Source organism: Pan troglodytes, chromosome 10 (assembly GCF_028858775.2).
Source record: "Pan troglodytes isolate AG18354 chromosome 10, NHGRI_mPanTro3-v2.0_pri, whole genome shotgun sequence".
Taxonomy (NCBI): domain Eukaryota; kingdom Metazoa; phylum Chordata; class Mammalia; order Primates; family Hominidae; genus Pan; species Pan troglodytes.
In genome coordinates this window covers 67,739,116-67,761,546 of record NC_072408.2, presented here as the reverse complement: position 1 = coordinate 67,761,546, position 22,431 = coordinate 67,739,116, and the positions used below count along the sequence as shown (strand labels likewise).

General features: G+C 44.0%; 1 protein-coding gene across 1 annotated transcript; it reads left to right on the top strand.

The window, feature by feature from the left end:
* The first annotated feature begins 1,429 nt into the window (after nucleotides 1-1,429).
* Nucleotides 1,430-21,759, top strand: KLHL42 (kelch like family member 42). Its single transcript, XM_520814.7, has 3 exons — nucleotides 1,430-2,477; nucleotides 10,411-10,604; nucleotides 16,449-21,759. Exons 1-3 carry the CDS (start codon nucleotides 1,606-1,608, stop codon nucleotides 16,898-16,900), a joined length of 1,518 nt encoding a protein of 505 aa, XP_520814.2. The 5' UTR covers nucleotides 1,430-1,605; the 3' UTR covers nucleotides 16,901-21,759.
* Nucleotides 21,760-22,431: the final 672 nt, after the last annotated feature.

The following is a 22,431-nucleotide window of genomic DNA, read 5'->3' as shown; positions in this document are numbered from 1 at the left end:
CCAAAGATAATCCAAACAATATATTTCTCCCCCCACCCCCTTCCTGGGATGAATTCATTAGCAAGACAAAAAGTCCTTCCTATTATTATTTGGGGTGGGCCTTCTAATTGCAATGTTCAGTGAGAGAACATAGGAAACAAGTGGTCTCTCTTTTCCGAGACGGCGTCTCGCTCTGTCGCCCAGGCTGGAGTGCAGCGGCGCGATCTCGGCTCACTACAACCTCCGCCTCCCGGGTTCCAGCAATTCTCCTGCCTCAGCCTCCCGAGTAGCTGGGATCACAGGCGCGTGCCACCACGCCCGGCTAATTTTTGTATTTTTAGTAGAGACGGGGTTTCACCATGTTGGCCATGGTGCTCTCGAACTCCTGACCTCGTGATCTGCCCACCTGGGCCTCCCAAAGTCATGGGATTACAGGTGTGAGCCACCGCGCTCAGCCAAACCGCACGTGTGGTCTCTCTTAATAGTCCTCAGATGATGGGGGCAGGGTAGGTGGAGAAAGGGGGTGACAAGAAAAGCTACTTCTTGCAGACATTTATGAGCCAATTTTGTCAGATCTTTTGCGCCAGGATAACATTCCGTAATGGCTAGTCCAATCCTGAAGTAGAAAAGTAATGGCTCATAGAAAACATGGTTTAAAACCAGAAGCCACGTGATGTAACTTTATTTAGTCGGGCTGCGCTTTCATCTTTCTTTTAATAACTTAGGGAGAATAAGGGGCCCCAGTGGCAAATGCAAGCTCCCCTGCCTCCCAACCCGATTCCTCTGAGAACCTGCTGCCATCTGCCTGGACCTCCTGTAAGATGGCTCCTACGCGACCACGCTACCAGAGAATCAGCTCTACGTGCCACCAACATTGCCACCAACTGTCCATAGATTGCCTGCGTGCCTCAGCCCACTGACACTCGATGCCGGACTGGGCCAGAAGGACGACCCCATATTTGATGCCTTTTTGTCTCCCTGGACCAGAGACTCCATCCTTCCCTTTCCTCCCACGCTCATTTCTTTTTCTTTAGCCCGTGTAAAGCAGCGTGGGAGAGAAAACGAATTTCTTCTCCCTGGGGTACCCCGGAGCATCACTGCAGCCCCCAACAGGCGGCGGAGCCGGCGCGCCCCGGGCGTGCGGAGAGGCTGCGGGGACGCGCGCCCTCCGCCTCCCGCAGCTGCGCGTCCGCAGCCGAGGCGCCCGGGCCCGCAGCTTCCCGGGCCTCCCCGAGAGCCGGATCCAGCCGGCAGGTCAGGCCGGCGGCTGGGGTCCCGCGGGCGGAAGTGAGAAGGGCGGCGGGGGAGGAGGCTGCTGGCTGGGAGCTGGAATTCCCTTCCCGCCTGGCGCCGCCCGGGAGAGCCCGCGCGAGGACGCCCGCCGCGCTCCGCCGGCCCTTTTTTGGCGCTGAGGGAAAGGAGAAGGGCAGGGCCGCCGCCTCGCGGGAGCGGGCCCAGGGAGGAGGGGCCGCCGGAGAGGCCGGGCGAGCGCGGGCGGCCCTCACCTCGCCGCTCCTCCCGGGCCGCCATCCCTCGGCGCCCCTCCCGGAACCGGCGCGCGCGTAGGGGCTGGGAGGCCGGCGCGCAGATCTGGCGGTGAGCGCTGCCGCCCCGGGGCCCCCAGCCATGTCGGCCGAGGAGATGGTGCAGATCCGCCTGGAGGACCGCTGCTACCCGGTGAGCAAGAGGAAGCTCATCGAGCAGAGCGACTACTTCCGCGCCCTCTACCGCTCCGGCATGCGCGAGGCCCTGAGCCAGGAGGCCGGCGGCCCGGAGGTGCAGCAGCTGCGCGGCCTCAGCGCGCCGGGCCTGCGGCTGGTGCTGGACTTCATCAACGCCGGCGGGGCCCGCGAAGGCTGGCTCCTGGGCCCGCGCGGGGAAAAGGGCGGCGGGGTGGACGAGGACGAGGAGATGGATGAGGTGAGCCTGCTGTCCGAGCTGGTGGAGGCGGCCTCCTTCCTGCAGGTCACGTCCCTGCTGCAGCTGCTGCTGTCCCAGGTGCGGCTCAACAACTGCCTGGAGATGTACCGCCTGGCGCAGGTGTACGGGCTGCCCGATCTGCAGGAGGCCTGCCTGCGCTTCATGGTCGTCCACTTCCACGAGGTGCTGTGCAAGCCCCAGTTCCACCTCCTGGGGTCTCCTCCCCAAGCTCCAGGGGATGTCAGCCTGAAGCAGAGGCTGAGGGAGGCCCGGATGACTGGGACTCCTGTCCTCGTGGCCCTCGGGGACTTCCTGGGGGGACCCCTGGCCCCTCACCCCTACCAGGGGGAGCCCCCGTCCATGCTCAGGTACGAGGAGATGACTGAGCGTTGGTTCCCGCTGGCCAACAACCTTCCTCCCGACCTGGTCAATGTCAGGGGCTATGGGTCTGCCATCCTGGACAACTACCTCTTCATAGTGGGCGGGTATAGGATCACTAGCCAGGAGATCTCCGCTGCGCATTCCTACAACCCCAGCACCAACGAGTGGCTCCAGGTGGCCTCCATGAACCAGAAGAGGTAAGCACCCCGGCAGAGTGCTGCTGCCTTCTCATTCATTCACTTGTTCATTAGTTCATTGCCCCAGTGTTTACTGAGCCAGTAAACAGGGGAGGGTGTGCTATGGTGGAAATGACATCTTCAGGAATGTTGTTGGCCTTGGCGCTGGCAAAATTCCCAATGAACTAAGAAATTGCGAAGAGGATGTCCCCAGTGAGGTCAAGAAGTGGAGTGGTTTTTTGGCAGGTATTGTGCCTTTAGGTGAAACTGCTTTCTTTGCCTCTGTTCTTGTGAAAAAAGATGTTGTGGTTTCCTACAAGAATACTTTAAAAGAAAATTGCTCCTTAATTTTTAAAAAATTTGTCTTAGTTTTTAGGATTTTTTTCTGATGTCAGTGACTGTGACAACAGAGTCTTCCACATTGTGATACCATCATGATCAAGAGATAATCACTGGAAATGTATTAACGTTTGCAATAGGGGTTGCTTTTCTTATTTTTTATCCTCTCTTGTGCTTCCTTCTCTGGACAGCCATCGTCATGACCCAAAGCTTGAGCCTGGAAGTGTTCAACTACAGAATTGGAATATTTTCATTTACGCAACCTTCTCCCCCTCCCATCCTGTAAATCTCTCCTGCCTCCAACATGGGTGACTTGAAGAAAGGAAGAGGAGGAGCTTGAGGAGTGGGATGAGAGGGGAGAAGGGAAAGGAACCAGGGAAGGAATATCAAAACAAGAGCAAAGAGCATATACAGGAAGAGATGGTAGGAAATAAAGATGGTAGCGCCTAGGAGGCCTCAGCGTCATTCAGAAGCAGGGAAAAGAATCAATGTAACTCAAGAAAGGATGAAAATACCCTTTCTTCCCATCCACGTGTTTCCATCTCAATCCTCACAGGGTCCTGGTCCTGAAGTGTGGAGCAAGGAGTTGGGGAGCTCACAGCTGGGCAAAGAAAGTCTTAACAGTAACAGAGAATCCTTTATATATCTATTTATTTGACTCGAGGGTCCTCCTCGGCCAGGGATTATTTGGGGGAAATAACTGGCTTTATCTCTCCTATAATATGAAATTCATTTTGAAAAGTATGCTTTTTCCCCTGATAATACATAGTTACAGAAAACTGGAAAATGGAAAAGAATGAAGAAGCAAAAAGATGATTATTCCTACCCGCTCTTCCCAGAGGCAGTAACCAGGTTGGCATATTTCCTGCCAGCCCATTTTTAATGCATTATTTACACCATTGAGATGATACCATATTTAAAATTTGATATCAGAAGTGTTATTTTAAAACAAATTCTATGCACTGTAATTGAAACGACAAAGGAACATTGTGTGGCCATGGGTGGTGGTCTGATTAGGGGTGGGCGGCCCTGAGTTCTCTCACTCCTCTTGCATTCCTCTAGCTACGCATCATTTGGTGCTCACCAGGCCATGCTTAGTGCCACAGTTCCTCACACTTCTTTCTTCCCTTCATACATCCTTGGTAGTCTTTGTCTTTTTTTCTAGGAAGGCCCTTTTCATCCCCTTAAAAAAAAAAAAAAAGCATTCAAGTAATGCATGAATGCATGATTCTTAGAAAAACTGCAAATTACACACAAAACTGTAGAGTAAAAAGAGTAAATGTCTGCCCTCAGGGTACAGAAAAAAAGTGTCAGTGTATCAACAGACTTTTGTTACCTTTAGATATTATAAATGTATAAACATTTATACTGTAAATTATATGTATACTTATATAAATACAGTTAACCCTTAAACAATGTGGGGGCCAGGGACACCAAACCCTGCACAGTCAAAAATCCCCATATAACTTTTGACTCTCCCAAAAACTTAACTACTAAATAGCCTACTGTTTACCAGATGCCTTACCAATAACATAAACAATTAATACATTTTGTATATGTAGTATATACTTTATTCTAACAATAAAGTATGCCATAGAAAAGAAAATGTTATTAATAAAGTAAGGAAGAGAAAATTAAGCGGAAGTGGATCATCCTTATCATCTTGACGTTGAGTAGGCTGAGGAGGAAAAGGAGGTAGAGGAAGGGTTGGTTTTGCAGTCTCGGGGTGGCAGAGGCAGAAGAAAATCTGAATGTAAGTGGACCCTCACAGTTCAAACCCGTGTTATTAAAGGATCAGCTGTATAAGTATATTGATAGTGGTTAACAATAGGGGAAAAGTGTTTAGGTATATTAATGTGCACGGGGGTGTATCACCTTACACATTTTTAAAATTCTAAAATTGTCTAGGTTGTACTAATTATTATGGCACTTGATATTTCCATTTAACCATATCTGAGAGTTTTTTTCTGTGTCAACAAATGTAGATCTACCTCACGCTTTTTTTTTTTTTTTTTTTTTTTTTTTGAGACGGAGTCTCGTTCTGTCGCCCAGGCTGCAGTGCAGTGGCGCGATCTCCGCTCACTGCAGGCTCCGTCCCCCGGGTTCACGCCATTCTCCTGCCTCAGCCTCCCGAGGAGCTGGGACTACAGGCGCCCGCCACCACACCCGGCTAATTTTTTTTTGTATTTTTAGTAGAGACGGGGTTTCACTGTGTTAGCCAGGATGGTCTCGATCTCCTGACCTCGTGATCTGCCCGCCTCAGCCTCCCAAAGTGCTGGGATTACAGGCGTGAGCCACCGCGCCCGGCCTTACCTCACGCTTTTTAATGGCTGCGTGGCATTCCAGCCTATGGATGTACCATAATGTAATTAGCCCTTCCCTTATTTATGGACATTTAGGTCACTTCCATTTGCATTGGATGTTTCAATAAGCATTGCCATATTGAACATCCTGGTAGATGCGTGCATGTATCTTAGTAGCCATATGTGAGTTAGTTTCATATGTCAAATTCGTGGAATCCCTGGATAGGTAGGGCAAAGTGTATGTGTTTTTTTTTTTTTTTTTTGAGACGGAGTCTCGTTCTGTTACCCAGGCTGGAGTGCAGTGACGCGATCTCGGCTCACTGCAAGCTCCGCCTCCCAGGTTACGCCATTCTCCTGCCTCAGTCTCCCGAGTAGCTGGGACTACAGGTGCCCGCCACCACGCCTGGCTAATTTTTTTTTGTATTTTTAGTAGAGATGGGGTTTCACCGTGTTAGCCAGGATGGTCTCGATCTCCTGACCTCGTGATCTGCCTGCCTTGGCCTCCCAAAAAGTGCTGGGATTATAGACATGAGCCACCGCGCCCGGCCAATTGAGAGATTTTATAAAGCCTTCTGCACTCTGGAGAAGATAGTGGGTGCTATATGACCATCAGAGGGTAAAAAAGAAATGTTTTGCTCTGTAGGCCAAGTGTGCAACACTGCCTGATGGTCTGAACGTGGGTTTGATCTCACAAATTGTCAGGATGTAACTCTTCACACATAAAAGCTTGTGAGACCTCTAGGCACGGTGGCTCACACCTGTAATCCCAGCACTTTGGGAGGCTGAGGCAGGCGGATCACCTGAGGTCAGAGGTTCGAGACCAGCCTGGCCAACGTGGTGAAACCCTGTCTCTACTAATAATACAAAAATTAGCCGGGCATGGTGGTGGGCACCTGTAGTCCTAGCTACTTGAGAGGCCGAGGCAGGAAAATCGCTTGAAACCGGGATGGGGAGGTTGTGGTGAGCCAAGATCAGACCACTGCACTCCAGCCTGGGCAACAGAGTGAGACTTTGTCTCAAAAAAAAAAAAAAAAAAAAGCTTGTGAGATCGAGGGTGCTTGCTTTCCCTTTAATCAGTGATAACTTGCAGGAACTGACCACTGTTGCAGCAGTTTGTTCATTAAGGTTCTCCATTTCCAGAGCTTTCTCTAGTCTTTTCCATTGCCCTGCACTTTAGCTCTGAAAATGGAGTTGGAGTGAGTCCTCCTGTTCCATGTGTGAATACAGCAAGGCTGAGAGAGAGACTTTAATAAACAAGTGTCTCCTGGCAGAGATGGAATTGCAGTTGTCAGCCTTAGCGTTTGCTGAGCTGTCCTTTCTCCTCTCAGCCAATGTTTACCATTTTTGGAGCATTTCTGTGGTTGATGTTGTAGTAGAGCCTGGGAATAGTGCAGGAAAGAAAACTGTACGTCTATTCACACTCCCCCCCAACTCCCCATTTAATTTTGGCCAACAGTTTAAATTGCTTTTTGCATCTTTGCTTTTGGAGTTTCTTAGAGCTGGGCATAGGTAGCAACAATGACTACCTCTATTTTCTAACCTTTCCCCTTCTCCCCTTCCTAGTCCCTAGGGGAAATTAATGCGTAGGGACATGGCAGAAGGCAAGTAGATGAAGGGGAAAGAGGAGACGAAAGGACCTGGATGGCCCACAGACTTAAGCAGTCGTGTTCTGAGTGGTTGAGAAAGGACTTTTGAAAGGATCTTGACATTTTGTTCTAATTTTTACTCTGATGGTAAGCAAACTTCTTTCTCTACATAGGGGGTCATAATGATGGTTTTCATTTCTTGAGCTCTTACTCTGGGTCAGGTATTGTAGTCACAACTTGAGGTGTCACTTCATATTAATGCTCACAACATCTCTATGAGGTAGATGTTATTAATCCCATTTCCTTAAAGTGGAAACTGAGGCTCAGTGAGTTTAATTACCTTCCACATAATCACAGGGCTAGACTCGAAGCCACCCAGACCTCTGTGTCATCTTGCCTTCCTATGGTTGTATGTAGCTACTGTTAATCCTTGAGATCTGCGTGCTGGTGTTTAGCATGTTTCATGTTACTTAGCTTTTAGGGGTTTAAAGAGCTTTTTAAGCCACTCACGGTGGCCTAGCTACTTGGGAGGCTGAGTCAGGAGGATTGCTTGAGGCTGGGAGTTCAAGGCTGCAGTGAGCCATGATCAGGCCACTGCATTCCAGCCTGGGCAATGAAATGAGACCCTGTCTCTTAAAAAGCTCTCCTTTTAAAAAAAATTTTTCTTATAAGTGACCTTGAAATTCAGTTGTGGTTTTATCCAATTTTCTCACTTAAAACAGAAATTCTAATGATAATTTTTTTTTATTGCAAGGAACAAGTATATAGCTATGATGACTTGTTTTCTCACTTAAAACAGAAATTCTAATGATAATATTTTTATTTATTGCAAGGAACAAGTATATAGCTATGATAGATGACTTGTTACTTGGTCTTGAAATTCTTCTTTTTACCTCCTGAACATAGTGTGTTAAATTAAGAAAACACTGTAGAGATGATAATTTTGAAAAGTAGTTGATAGCTTGAATTTATACCTTTACCATTCAAGAGGTGAAGAGTGGAAGAATTATTTTCAGAAAGTTGGAAATGAAGCAGTAAGTGATGAGAATTTGTGGATGAGAGAGCATAAAACATCACAGTCAGTGACTGCTGCAGTTGACAAATGAGAAACCAACCCTCCCAAGGTTAAGAAAAACTTAGACTTAGGACACCCAGAGAAGCACTCCCTAGAATGCCAATGGAGAAAGACTTATCTCTGCAAGTGCTGTCCTTTTCAGCTCTTACTGCATGCCAGATATTGTGCCCTTCTTATCCCTACTTAACAGATGAGAAAACTGAGGAACAGATCAACAGATTCAGTAATCTGTCTAAAGTCAGACAGCAATTGATGTGTGATGTCTGAGATTTCCCTGTGTAAGCCTGGACTCATAACCTTTAGCAGTATGCCTCTTTATTAAATGGTCTGTTTTTAGGTGGCAATTTCATCTTAAAACAAATTCAGCATTAAAAAGTGTTTCTCTTCAAGTGAATTTGAGCGTGTTGGGGTCTGGAGAGATGGAATCATTTACTTTAACTGCCTATTCATTGGTCTCAAAAAGAAGCCCCTTACATGTTTGCTTAGGACAAATGATTATGCTGGATAAATACTAAAAACTGTTTTGATCTTACAAAATTTACTATCTGTGTACCTTTGGGGAGCAAAAACAAATTGCGGCTGGGAAAATTTAGTGCTTGTTTACAAGCTTTATTTCCTTTGGTTCCCCAAATTTGCACACACAGAGAGGGCATCATGGTTGGATTTTAAGGACCATTGGCAGCAAGAAAGGTAAGCAGCAGGAATCAGGGACCCCCCAGTACCTGCCACCCTGACGTCTGTTGGCACAAAAAAGTGGGCTGGCTGGCTGGCTGGCTGGCTTTAAGGGACAAGACGAGGCTCTTGATGAAGAGTACTCTATTCACGCTCTGAGTGGAAAAACAAACTAAAACACACATTTAGATATAAACATGATAGGAACCTTTAAAAAATCTTAACTGTTTAGTAGGTGCCTATTACTAACCTAGTTTCCATAGTGTAATGCATCAGTTTCATTGAACACTTTTTAGGGGATCAAGCATGGGCTTCTTGTTTACTGCTTCTTCTTAATCTACTCCCTTATATAAGTTTTTTGTGTGTGCATAGCCTCTACCTCCATTCTTTCTTAGTGTATTATTATTTTTGAAGACATCATTGTGTTGGGATTAGGTGTGGTCTTGAAATTCACTTGGTCTAGCACCTTTATTTCAAACACTAGAAAACAGAAATTTGAATGATAGTATTTTATCTCTGTGTAGTAGTTTCTGATAGACTATTTGATTTAATCATCTCGACCACCTTGTGATGGCTGTTATCCCCATTTTACAGATGAGGAAGTGAGGTGGTTGGACCAGGGTCAGATAGCTGGTTATCAGCAGAGCTGGGACTAGAAGCGAGGTCTTCTGATTTGTGCTCAGGTGTTTTTCTGTTGCATCATGCTGCTGCTCATCCTCTTGTAAACTTGTGACTGTTGCACACCTCACAGCAGACTGACCCAACACTCCCAAGAGTTTATCCTTCCTGCCTTTTGTGTGCTATATCGAAACAAATTAATTTTGTGTTACTATTCAGTTCAAAAATCATAAGACTTATTTAGTGTCTGAAGCTGATAAGCAGCATTTAATTATTTACTGAATATAGAGCTGGAAACCATTGTCCATCTCTTTTTCAAGTTATTATTTTTATGAAAGATGAGCATTTGTCAATAGAAGTATTTGTTGAATTAACATATGTAAAGACCCTAAGAATGCTGGATCAAAATATTTTGAGGCTGGTTGTGGTGTCTTATAACTATAACCCTAGCACTTTGGGAGGCTGAAGCAAGAGGATCACTTGAGGCCAGGAGTTCAAGATCATCTTGGACAACATAGTGAGATGCCATCTCCACAAAAAAATGTTTATAAAAAATTAGCTGAGTATAGCTGAATATGATGATACATACCTGTAGTCCAAGTTACTCGAGAGGCTGAGGCAGGAGACTCTCTTGAGCCCAGGAGTTCAAGGCTGCAGTAAGCTATGACTGTGCCACTGCAGTCTAGCCTGGGTGACAGAGCAAGACCCTGTTTCATGAATAAATTAGTAAATAAATAAATACAAACTGTGAATTTGTTCAGTGCTGACCTCTCCCCATCTTACATGTTGTGAAGCAGTATGTTAGATGCCCTTGGAGGCGGGAGGCAGGACCAGTGTCCTGCTCAGGTATACTGGTTGTGCAAGGATCTCCTGACCTACCCTTTAGCAGTCACTCCTCGCACCTGCCTGTCCTGACAGCACCAGTGTGTCCCTAAGATGAAGCCATACTACTCAGTAGGAAGAATGAAATAACCATTCTGAGAGGTGAAAGACAATGGGGTGATGTGGGTGCCTTCCCCTCTTACCCTTGTGCCTGCCCCTGAAAGAAAGTGTGGAGTTTAGTGTATACACATTGTCTTTGGTTGCTGGACTAAGGCTGAACAAGATTAATAACTTGTTGTATTGAACTGCTTATCTTCGATAGCTAGTGTTTGGACAGTGTGCCATTCCCGTGGAATCTTGGGGACAGGAGTGAGATTCGAGAAGCCATCCTTTCCTCCTCTGTCCTCAGGCGGAATGGCCCCCAACTGGGAGAGCGAATTTTCTTCAGATGTCCAGGAGAGTCTAGTAGTTCATGCCATTGTTACACTTTTCATTGATCAGAAGAACTAACTCTGTGGGCCTTTGTGTCTCTCTTTCAGGTCTAACTTCAAACTTGTGGCTGTTAATTCAAAACTCTATGCCATCGGAGGGCAGGCCGTTTCTAACGTTGAGTGTTACAACCCCGAGCAGGATGCGTGGAATTTTGTGGCGCCCTTACCCAATCCTCTGGCTGAGTTCTCTGCCTGTGAGTGTAAGGGAAAAATTTATGTCATTGGAGGATACACTACCAGAGGTAAGTGAAGGGACCAGGTAGGTGGTCTGCCCATGTGTAGGCGTCAGCAGTCTGGGAAGGGCAAGAGGGTGTCAGAGGAAGCCCCGACATATCCGAGTGTCATGTTATGCTTTAATAGTGTACACTTACACATCTGGAAGGAAGACAGTTCCATATGGCAGGGATGATTGGGACAGGAGGGATCTTTTGATAACTTTGTGTGAGCATGAAAATCGAATGGGGAAGGGAGAGCTGTGAAAAAAAAAATGTTATCTCTTTTTTTTTGCTTCTGGAAACCCAGCTTTCTGGTCAGCCGTCTTGTGATTTGGCTGGGCCTGGTTTGTGGGGGTCGCTCTCTGAGGTTGGGTAGCTCTTTGGAGAAGATTATCTGGGAACGCCCATCCTTATCCCAAACATACACCAAACCTGCCCCCATCCACCATTATGGAATTTAGTACCAGAGCATCCTTGCAGATTAGTTCTCATTTTCTCTCTTTGTGAGCACACACACATCAGGTAGAGGTTCCAGAAACCCAGCTTTAGGACACTGTTCACATATCACAGGAGGAGCAAGAACATGAATACAAGAGAGCTCTTTCCTGACCAGCAGTGGGAGGTGGTTGTACTATCTATTTATTTGTTTATTTATTTATTTATTTTTTGAGATGGAGTCTCCTTCTGTCACCCAGGCTGGAGTGCAGTGGCGTGATCTCGGCTCACTGCAATCTCTGCCTCCTGGGTTCAAGCAGTCCTCCTGCCTCAGCCCCCCAAGTAGCTGGGATTACAGGCATGCACCACCATGCCCCGCTAATTTTTGTATTTTTAGTAGAGATGGGGTTTCACCATGTTGGCCAGGCTGGTCTGTAACTCCTGACCTCAGGTGATCCACCTGCCTTAGCCTCCCAAGGTGCTGGGATTACAGGTGTGAGCCACCGTGCCCGGCCTGGTTCCACTAGTTATTAAAATGTACATATGTGTTTTTCACTTTTTTGGTAGGCATTTTATTGTTAATAATTTGGAAATTAAAAAAATTTCTCCACAAGCTTATTTTTTGTGGAGACGAGGTCTCCCTGTGTTGCCTAGGCTGGTCTTGAATTCCTGGGCTAAGTGATTGTTCTGCCTTGGCCTCTCAAAGTGCTGGGATTACAGGCATAAGTCACCATGCCCTGCTTGCCAGCAAGTTTTATACTGCTCTTTTTGGTAGGGAATTGTCTCAGGTTACAGTGATAGAGAACAATGTAGTTGTTGGCGGGATACAGTGGCTCATGACTGTAATCCAGCACTTTGGGAGGCTGAGGCAGGAGGATTGCTTGAGGCTGAGAGTTGAGGACAGGCCTAGGCAACATAGCAAGACACCTTCTCTAAAAATGAAAAAAATTAGCTGGATGTGGTGTCATGTACCTGTAGTCCCAGTTGCTTGGGAGGCTGAGGCAGGAGGATCACTTGAGCCTGGGTGTTCAAGATAGGCCTGGTCAACACAGCAAGACCCCTTCTCTAAAAATGAAAATAAAAAAATTAGCTGGTTGTGGTGGCATGTACCTGTAGTCCCAGTTACTTGGGAGGCTGAGACAGGAGGATTGCTTGAGCCAGGGGTTTGAGGCTGCAGTGAGCTATGACTGCCCCCCTGCACCCCAGGCTGGGTGACAGAGTGAGACCCAGTCTCTAAAATAAAAAAAAAAAAAGAAAAGAAAAAATAAAACTGTGGTTGTGGGAAGACAGACAATGGGGGACAGTCAAGCAGAGGGGTGCCTTTCCTTCCCTCCACTCTCCAAAGCAGATGTCTCCAAGTTACCTCTTAGCCAAGGAAATCTATTTCTGCATTTGGTCTGTGTGACTCTATGGAGCCCAGGACTTACAGAAAAGGTGTAACCTGGCTCTTAGGACTTTAAGCCACATTATGGTAGTAGAGTTGCCGTTTTATTTGACATGGTGAAATAAACTACCACTCCTTTGTGGTACCATATGGGCAGGACAGAGCTCTTCAACCCTGGCTAACAAGCCTGAAGAAGACCCTGTGAGGCCGCAGCAGCCATGGGAACTTCCCAAAGGACAGAAATCCACATGCTAACGTAGCATCCAGATAGGTGACAGAAATTCCTTCCACCATATCCAAATGTGTCCTGTTTTGGGGATTTATGTTAGGAAGAAGTTAAAATGTAAAGTATTTGATGAACATCTGATTTATTTCTTTTTAGAATAAGTCGAAACATTAATTCAGTGGGGAAGATGGTGGGAGGTGTGTTAGTTTCCTGTGGCTGCCATAACAAATTAGTATACACTTGGTGGCCTAAAACAACAGAAACATATTTTCTTATAGTTCTGGCGACCAGAAGTCAGAAGTCAAGGTGTCAGCAGGGCTGTGCTCCTTCTGAGGGCTCTAGGGGAGGAGTCCTCCTTGCTCCTTCTAGTCTCTGGTAGCTCGGGGCTCCTTGGCTGGTGGCTCCATGATGCCCCTGCCTCTGTCTTCATATGATGCCCCTGCCTCTGTATGTGTCTGTGGCTTTTCCCTTTCTGTCTAAGGACAGTTGCCACTGTTGGATTTAGGCCCCATCTAGGTAATCCAGAAAGATCTTAAGGTTTTTAACTTAATTACATCTGCAAAGACCCCCTTTCTTTTTCTTTTTTCCCTTGAGATGGAGTCTCACTCTATTGCCCAGGAAATAGTGTAGTGGCACAGTCATAGCTCATTGCAGGCTCAACCTCCTGGGTTCAGGCGATCTCCCACCTCTGCCTCCCAAAGTGCTGGGATTACAGGCATGAGCCACTGTGCCTGGCCCAAAGATCCTTTTTTTGAATAAAATCACCATTCACAGGTTCTGGGGATTAGGAAATTGACATATCTTGTTAGGGACCACCATGCAACCCACTGAAGTGATGTGTATATTTATGTATTTAAGGAGAGGCAAGACAAAGAGAAGTGACCTTTTTTTTTTCCCACTCCAAGTTTTCATTATTTGTCGAGCTATTCCCAATGTCCCTCTCTGGTGACTCTCCACTGAAGATAGTTTTCAACTTTTTCTTTACATATAATTGAAAAAAAAAAAAAAGAAACTTAGTAGTCATTGCTTTGACCTTCAACATTGGTTGTCAGGTTACAGTGATTAACTTTATAGGTTTAGACTAAGCCATGGGCCCCTCAGTCCCCCTGAACTCTTGTGTTTATGTAGTAATCCCCCTCTCTCGTGTGTGTGTGTGTGTATATGTGTGTGTCTTTTCTTCTAGGAAAGTCAATATTCCCAGTTATTTACCTATGAGCAATTCTAAGAATTCTGATTCCTCTCTAGGTTGAGTAACACAGACTGCATCTTGTGGGCTGACATAACGCACATATGTGCTTTGACTTCTCTTGTAACCAAGAGCTGTTCAACACTGACAGGCGGCACTGTAACCCAAAGAGTACTTTACTGGTAGATTTCCTAGTTTTTCCATGACCCTGGCTGAGCAAATGTTCTTTAGATTTGACCTAGAAAACCCTTCTTGTGTGTTTTGTAACCTCACAAGCCACTGCTAATGTACCTTCTTCGCTTGGGCCACCCACCGTGATTTCTGTCCTGGATTCCCTGAGCCAAATACCCATGATGGGATGGTTCAGTGATGTGGATGGATGGCTATTTGTGTAAGGGCCGAAAACTAGTTTTCTAAGATGGGAGAGCTGGGCAGTTACTTATACTCTGAAGCCCTTCTCTTTCTCTGCTGGGGCTTTCCCAGCAGTTCCTAATAGTTCCTTGTATTTCAGATAAGTCATCATGATTGTTAGGAAAAAAAGAAAAAAGAAAGTTAGTTTTTAGCCTCCTGACTTCTTAAGTCAAGTGAGACTTTTAAAATTTAGTAAATAATAGCTCATTATTTTTATGGTAGCTATTTGATTATTTTAATTCTTTAGCAGCACTGAAGAAATTCAGAGAAGTTCAATAGAGAGTAATAGCTATAAAGGGAAGAAGGGTGATTTGTCAAACTTCAGAATCAACTTTAAATGTAAAAACAAAAAGATCATTCCACCAACTCAGGCCACCTTGTTGAGTGAAGAGAGAAAACATTTACAGAACGCCTGGAAAGACCTTCGGGCCTGGAGCTGAGAAATACGTGGAAGCCTCACTAGAATGAGTTCTTTATTGGTTCGGTGGACAGCCAGGTTACTAAGGAGCACTTTTTGTTAAATAAGTGACCAAAATCCCCTTGGGCCATCTCCTAAAATGATCTTTATCATAATAGCTACAGTAAAAAGAAAGAAGGAGAGGTATTAATGTGGGTGGAAATCAGAAGGACAGTTTCCTAATGCCGTGGCTTACAATTCTGAGATTTCTCCAGGCATCAGGACATGTGCGCGCACAGGACTTTGCTCTCTTAGGAGATACTTCAGTTTGTATCAGATGTGGCTGTGGAGGGTGCTCTTTAAGCATTGCTAACTATGAGTGGGTCCCTCTCAGAAGGAAGGACTGTAAGAGGTATGAAACTTCTGAGAAAACGAGCTGTCTTCTCTTACCAAGCGCCTGCAGCCGTCAAAATGCCGTAGGCTTTAGTCGTCTGCCAGTTCCCAAGCTGAGCTGTCTCCTTCATGGATAGGATTTGTTTGTTTAGAAACAACAACAACAAAGTTCATTCTGTTTATAACTCAGAGCATTTGTTTTTTCTGCTGAGGCTAAAATACTTGTTTATTCTTTCCTAGAGGAGAAAAGAAAAAGAGAACAATTAAAAACAAGAAAAACAAAACTAGATATTCTAAATTTCACAAGCGTTTTTCAAAAAGAGACGAGGCCATATTTTTCCTTAAAGAAAATTACTTTTTTTTTTGAGAGACCAGGATCTCACTCTGTCACCCTGGCTGGAATGCAGTGACATGATCACAGCTCACTGCAGCCTCACCCTACCATGCTAAAGTGGTCCTTCCACCTCAGCCTTCCAAGTAGCAGCTGGTACCATAGGTGCACACCACCATGTCTGGCTAATTTTTTATTTTTTTTAGAGACAGGAGGTCTCACCATATTGCCCAGGCTGGTCTCGAACCCCTAGGCTCAAGTGATCCTCCTGCTTCAGCCCACCCAAAGAGTTGGGATTACAGGCATGAGACACCATGCTTGGCCGAAAATCATTATTAATTAAAAATGTCAGAGCAACCTTTTATCTAGACGTTGATCTTATCTACGCTACAACTGTCATCTTGTGAGGGACATGGGAAATGGGAAAAGGGAGAGGGGAGGACCTTTGTTAGTGTCTCTCTGGTGATATAATGGGGAAACTAAGGCTAGGCATGGTAAAGATCCTGTCTTTAAAAAACAAAACAAAACAAAAAAAAAACTGGAAACTGAATTGCCAAGTGGTTCTGTGGCTTGTTAGAAGGCCGCAGGGGAGACTTTGCTGCCTTTCTCCTGACTTGTAACGTTGTGTCCTTTTCACTAGACAGCCTCTGGAGATCCTGTGTTGCTACTTGTCATGTTTCTTAGGATCAGCTATCAAGAATAATCTACTTGCTGCCCAGCCTGGCTTCTGTATTAAGTAGTCGGTAATTTTGTAGCTATTGATGAGGGTTCTGAGGCACTTACTTTTTTTACACTGACCTGGTGGTTCAAAGGTGTGGGGATACCAGGGAGGAGGGGCTGTGTGAAAGTCAGAGCTGCGCTTTTTCCTGGTTTTATCCAGTCTGAGTCTCCCACGGAAGAGACGTTTGGGAGTGGGAGGTGAGTGCGGATGGATCTAAATATATCTCTTCCCAGCCATTTTGAAAACTGTTTTTCTAACTTGTGCTTTTTCTGAAAGAGTTTTTTCTCTTTGTTACCAAATTATGCACGCGGAGGTAGACATTTCTGTACAGACTTGCCTAGTGGTGTTAGTGGAGGCGGTGTCATCACTTGTCTTTCTTTCTTTCAGACCGGAACATGAACATTTTGCAGTACTGCCCCTCTTCCGACATGTGGACGCTCTTTGAAACATGTGACGTCCACATTCGCAAGCAGCAGATGGTGTCTGTGGAAGAGACCATCTACATCGTGGGGGGGTGTCTCCACGAGCTGGGGCCCAACCGCAGGAGCAGCCAGAGCGAGGACATGCTCACCGTGCAGTCCTACAACACCGTCACCCGCCAGTGGCTCTACCTCAAGGAGAACACGTCCAAATCGGGTCTTAACTTGACTTGTGCGCTCCATAACGACGGCATCTACATCATGAGCAGAGACGTCACCCTGTCGACCAGCTTGGAACACCGAGTGTTCCTCAAGTACAACATCTTTTCAGATAGTTGGGAAGCATTTCGGCGTTTTCCAGCTTTTGGACATAACTTGCTGGTTTCTTCTCTTTATCTGCCCAATAAAGCAGAAACATGACTGAATTGAATTGGTAGATGAAAAAAACCTGGTTCAAGATTTTTTTTAAAATGTGGTGTCCCATTCCAAGGGAGACCAATTCCTAAAGGGTAAAGAAGGGTTAAAGTAGGTCACATATATACAGTAGCAGCTGTAAATAAGCTTACTTGAACTAATTACTTGAAAACTGGTGGAAAAAAGAGACCAACTTTGTTATTTTTTAAATTATTGATTTTTAAATTATGGGAGCAAATCCATCTCCAAACATGATACTCTTGGGCCAATGACGGATCATCAAAATGTAGATTCATTGTGTCTGTGTGGTAAAGGGCCAAAGTCAATAATTGGGACAAATGGTAAAGATGATTTTAAAATCTGTTGTATTTAGGTCCCTTGACATATCATTAGCACCTTAAGTGAGAGCTTTTCTTTTTCTTATCAGTGTCCTTGACAAGCATTCATATTAACATATTCATTCTCTCTTCTCCATCACCCATACCCACACATACATCTAGTATGTTTAGGGTTCTGTGTTCAGATATTTTGTTTGCACACTACTTTTTAGGAAACTTATAATGATGGAGCCCTACAGTGAATCCTTACCAGTGTTCAGTCCTCCCCAAAACTTGCATAAAAATATTCTTAGCTATTTTTCCAGCCTTTTTTGCAGTTACAAATGCTGGATAAATAGACTGATAAAACCTCTTATTTTATTTATGTGGCAGAGTGCATATTTATGTGGACACATAGGTTGCACTGTTAGGCATTCTGTATTGTTTTAAAGAGGATATATTATTTAGAAAAATGGACATGTGAATATTTTTTAAAATTGAGTCTTAAATTTAAATGGGAAGGGAAGAAAACACCAAATAAGAAAAAAATTTGCCTTTAAGAGTTACTTTTGTTGAATGTATTTGACTTAGTTCTTATTTTAAGGCTAAAAAAACTTTGTCATATTTAAGTCGGCAGCTTTCTAATTTAATCTTAGCTTTGTAATTCATGTTTTGCTTTTGTGGACTAAGGTAAGGACAGCATTTAAATATTTGTGCTGGAGTGAGGGGAAGAAGCTGTTACAGAAGTGGAATGGTTTCTGGTGGTATTTCTGAAGTTAGGTAAAGTGCTTTACTTGCCTTGGTTGTTAATTGAAATAGAATTCAGCTCAAGCAGTTGTTTTCAGTGAGTGAGTTAACAGTAAAAGCTTCTGCCAATCATAGATCAACATTCCTCAAAAATATATACACTCATACTTATGGAAATTTTATTTTGATTGAAAACACTCTGAAATTATCTGATATTTTGTAATGGCATCAGTTAAACTGTGAGCTGGATTCCATCTTTCTGCAGTAACAGCGGGCAGAACCATTTCAATTAGCATGTGCCTCACTTTAAGAAAGTCCTGTAGGGGGAAAAAAAAACTGTCAGAGCGAATTCATGCATTCAACAAACACTTATGAGTGCCTGGAGTATGCCGTCCACTGTGCAGATGTAGGACAGGGGCTAATCACTTAGAGTTTTTCAGTTTATTAGAAGAGTGACTACAGGGTTTCTTTACAACCATGGCCTCTAGTATACTTAAAATAAGCGTCCAGTTATAAAAAGCCTATTTGCACAACTTTTTGGGAATACTTCTATTAACTAAAATGAGGTAAGCCATTATTTTGGACATAGAAACAGATCTTTGTATCTTGTCACCAAATAATCTTACCTCTAGTCTACTTACAACTTTGTAAGGGTTTCTAAGCTGTGCCCATTTATTCCCAAATATTAAGCCCTTAAAAAAATAAAACCTCTGAACCAAAATCTTCCCAGGAATAGTACTTAATAGATTTTAATGTTAATTTATATTCATTGTAGAATTGAATTTCCAGTGACCTGTAATTTCATTACATATATTTTAAAATCTATTTATTTTAGATGGTGTTAACTTTTTGTTGCTGAAGAGCTTAACTTTTTAAAGGCTTAGTCCTATACATTTAGAAGATGAGTCAGTTGAATTAGTACTGGACAAACAGTTGGAGATTAGTTTGCAAATAAGCACATCATATCAAATACAATATTCCAGCCAACCAGTTAATTTTCTTCCTGGTTACATTCATTGGGTCTATTTGCCTAATGTTGACAATTAGATTCTTGGACCAAGTGGAGGTGTACTCTGATCCACAAAGCTCTTTTATAAACCAGGTTTGAGGTGTGTGTGTGTGTGTGTGTGTGTGTGTATGTTTGCATATTATAGCTCTCTTTAAGACAGACATCTAACAAGATTTTGTTATTCTGGGCTGCCAGCAGTACGTGGGAAAGGTGGAATGTGCAACAGGAACAGATCTGTGCATTTTGTGACATCGTCCTTCCTGCTGTGCACATCAGCTGTGATGACATTTTGAGGGTAGTTTTAATTTAGCTCGGTTCTCTTGTTGGTGCCAGTATTACATTGAAGACTACCTATGATAGAGGCAATGTTGCTTTGAAAATCTCCCTTCAGGCGGAGGTTGCAGTGACCGAGATTGTGCCATTGCACTCCAGCCTGGGCGACAGTGCAAGACTCTGTCTCCAAAAAAAAAAAAAGAAAAAAGAACATCCCCCTTCATCCCCCAGGACTGTCCTTTACTCTTTGATAGTATCCCTCTATTTTCTTCCCAATTCTCTAAATGCTTTATCATTTTTTCCTGAGATGCTTCTGAGGGATGCTGACCTCCCACTATGGGGAAAAGGGTTGCTTGGAGGACCTGGGGTGGCAGCCCCCCTACCAGAAGCACCCTATTTTATAGATAGCAGTCTGAATGGTAGAGAGTCCTGTGTGCGGGTTGTTAGAAGGTTGGTTCTTCCTGTTATTCTCTCTGGCTTTCCTTTCAACCCACTTATTTTCAGAGGCCTCTCCCCTTAACATCCTTTAAAAGGTTTTCTGATGAATGTGTAAAAGAGTTGATTATTTCAACAGTATTGGTTAAGTCACAACGATGAAGTGCTGAGAAGGTTATGGGTACCAGGAAGAAACAAACAGAAGTCTTAAGATTAGAGTGAGAACCAAAGAGAATTTAACCCTGCCATTTTTTTTTTTAACACCGAGATCCTAAGTAATTCCAAATGCCTTAGATATCAATGAAAGCTACACACCATTGAGATGGGCAAAATTCTTTCTCTACAAAGGGAGTAATCAAGTAAATACCTGTTCTCTTTCAATGGACTGTTGCCTATTGAGCATTGTGGATGATGTGTTTTCAGATTTCCAGGTGAAGTTCTGACCCTACCTGTTTGGCCAAAGACGTAAATTGAGAGGAAAGGCCTTGGTCTTCCTGATCAACCAGCATTTAACGAACAGTGGCTTAATACAGATCACTCAAGAGGCAGCATAGCAATGTAAAAGGAATATAAATAGGTGTTGGATGCCTTTTTCCTAGACCAGGAATGGGGAATACATAACACCTGTGCCACCACTCTTTTAAGGAGGCATTATGGATGAGTGCAGCATTCCTGTCCTCTGTGCCAGGATTTGGTCTTAGAATCCATGTCAGATTGGTGCTTCCAGACATCTATTCCCAGTCCGTCAGAGTGAAATGAAGGCTATTTGCCATCCCTGCTTTAGACAGAGGAGTGAAGGAATTAAGTGGGTAGACACCAACCAAAATGACTTTGAAAGCAGTGAGCTGATGGAGCTCCAGTTCTGTGGTTACCAGAAATACTGAGTGTCTGTCATGTGCAAGACAATGCTAAGAACAGAATACAGACATAAATAAGTCACGGCCCATGACCTTGAAGAGCTTACGTCCTTATAAAGAGGTTCACTGTAATTGTCTTCACCAGGGCGTCCTTCTCAAAGATGCCCACTTTTGTCTGGCACATTGGGGCTCGGTGGTCTGGTGGTCCCTTCGGTCTTGGCCCTATCTGTCTTTTGTTTTTGTGATTTACTAACAATCATCACGAACCAGTTTTGTTTTTCTTTTAAATTTGAACATCACATCTTGTGTTTTAGTTTTTTGCTCTATGATTTTTTTCTCACTGCTTTTCAGTCTTCTCTGTACTTCATTTTTGTGAAAAAGTGAAAATCACATATAATCTTTATTTAAAAATGCTCACCAAGCACTGCAGACTTTGGAGTTAGGGATTCAGCAGCTTGTTCCAGTGAAAAGGAGGAGTGAAGCTAGGAAAGTTAGTATCTAAGAGGGGCAAGCTGATTGCATGTGCATTTATACCTATGCCTTTAAAACATTCCCATAAAAAGTATTAATAAAGAAATTTCCATTCCACACTAGTACTGATGAAAAGGTGGTTGATTTTGCCTTGTGATAATTATCAAAGGATAGTTTTTCATCCTTAGATTTTATTCACATAAGAGATTTTTTTTATTTTCTCTGTTGACTTAGGAACACATCATAAATTCACACCAACTGACACGTTGCTGACGTCTGTACTTTGACATAACCATTTTTATTCATACAGGAAGCATTAAATGTAAAAGATGGTCAGTTTTGAAGAGCAAAGGGTGCTGAAATGACTTGTACGGTTGGCTGGTGCTTTCTCAAATGGATTGCCATAGTTCATTACTAGTAAAGAAAACAAAAATGTGACTTACGTTGTCATTTTTTCTATTAAAAAAAACCCTTAAGAATGGGGCACTTGAGCTGTCTCTGCAATGTTTTCATATCTAGTAGTCATTTTAGGGAAAGTGATAATCTGTAGAATGAATAGTTATGTTTTGATATGACTGATACTTTCTTTGTTAAAAGGTTGTATTAAGTCTTCAATTTCAAGTGTAGCTTAAAAGTGTAAACATTATGTGATTCATTTGAATACAAGAATGCCTATGAAATACCCACTATAACAGCATTCCTTTTGTGTTTAGAACTATAGAAGAAAATGTCTTCAAATAAAGTAGTTTTCAGTCACTTTTTGTTATCTAAGTTCTATGTATCAGTTACGTATGCAGGGCTGTGCCAGGACTGGGAGGAAATGGGTGAAGTGACTCGGGAGCCTGAGGTGGGAGAATTGCTTGGGGCCAGGAATTTGAGACCAGCCTGGGCAACAGTGAAATCCTGTCTCTACAAAAAAATAGAAATAAAAGAAATTAGCCGATACAGTGGTGCATGCCTCTAGTCCCAGCTACTTGGGAGGCTGAGGCAGGAGGATTGCTTGGGCCCAGGAGTTTGAGGCTGCAGTGAGCTCTGATTGCACCACTGCACTCCAGCCTGGGCAGACAGTGCAAGACCCCAACTCAAGAAAAATGAAATAAATGGACAACCATTTTCTACACACTCAGGACACACTGATGGAGGAGAAGGAGGATGGCTGACCCAGCAGAGCGACACCCAAATCTAACTGAGCACTTGTTTTTTTTTTTGCCAGGAATTATTCTAAGCATTTTTTATTTAAATTATTTAATCCTCACATGAATCCCATGTGGTAAATACAAATATCCCCCGCTTTACAGTTGAGGAAACTGAGGCACTGTAGGTTACAAATTGCCACTTGAGAAAGAAGAGAAGGGAAAACTACATGCAGTGGTCACTGGTTTAAAGGGTATCCTTTCTCTTGCTAGTGGAGGAGTGGGTTTCCGAGCG

Coding starts and splice junctions, on each gene's coding strand:
- KLHL42 (XM_520814.7), top strand. CDS start 1,606: ATGTCGGCCGAGGAGATGGTGCAGATCCGCCTGGAGGACCGCTGCTAC. Junction 2,478..10,410: donor GCCTCCATGAACCAGAAGAG/GTAAGCACCCCG, acceptor TCTCTCTTTCAG/GTCTAACTTCAAACTTGTGG. Junction 10,605..16,448: donor TGGAGGATACACTACCAGAG/GTAAGTGAAGGG, acceptor TCTTTCTTTCAG/ACCGGAACATGAACATTTTG.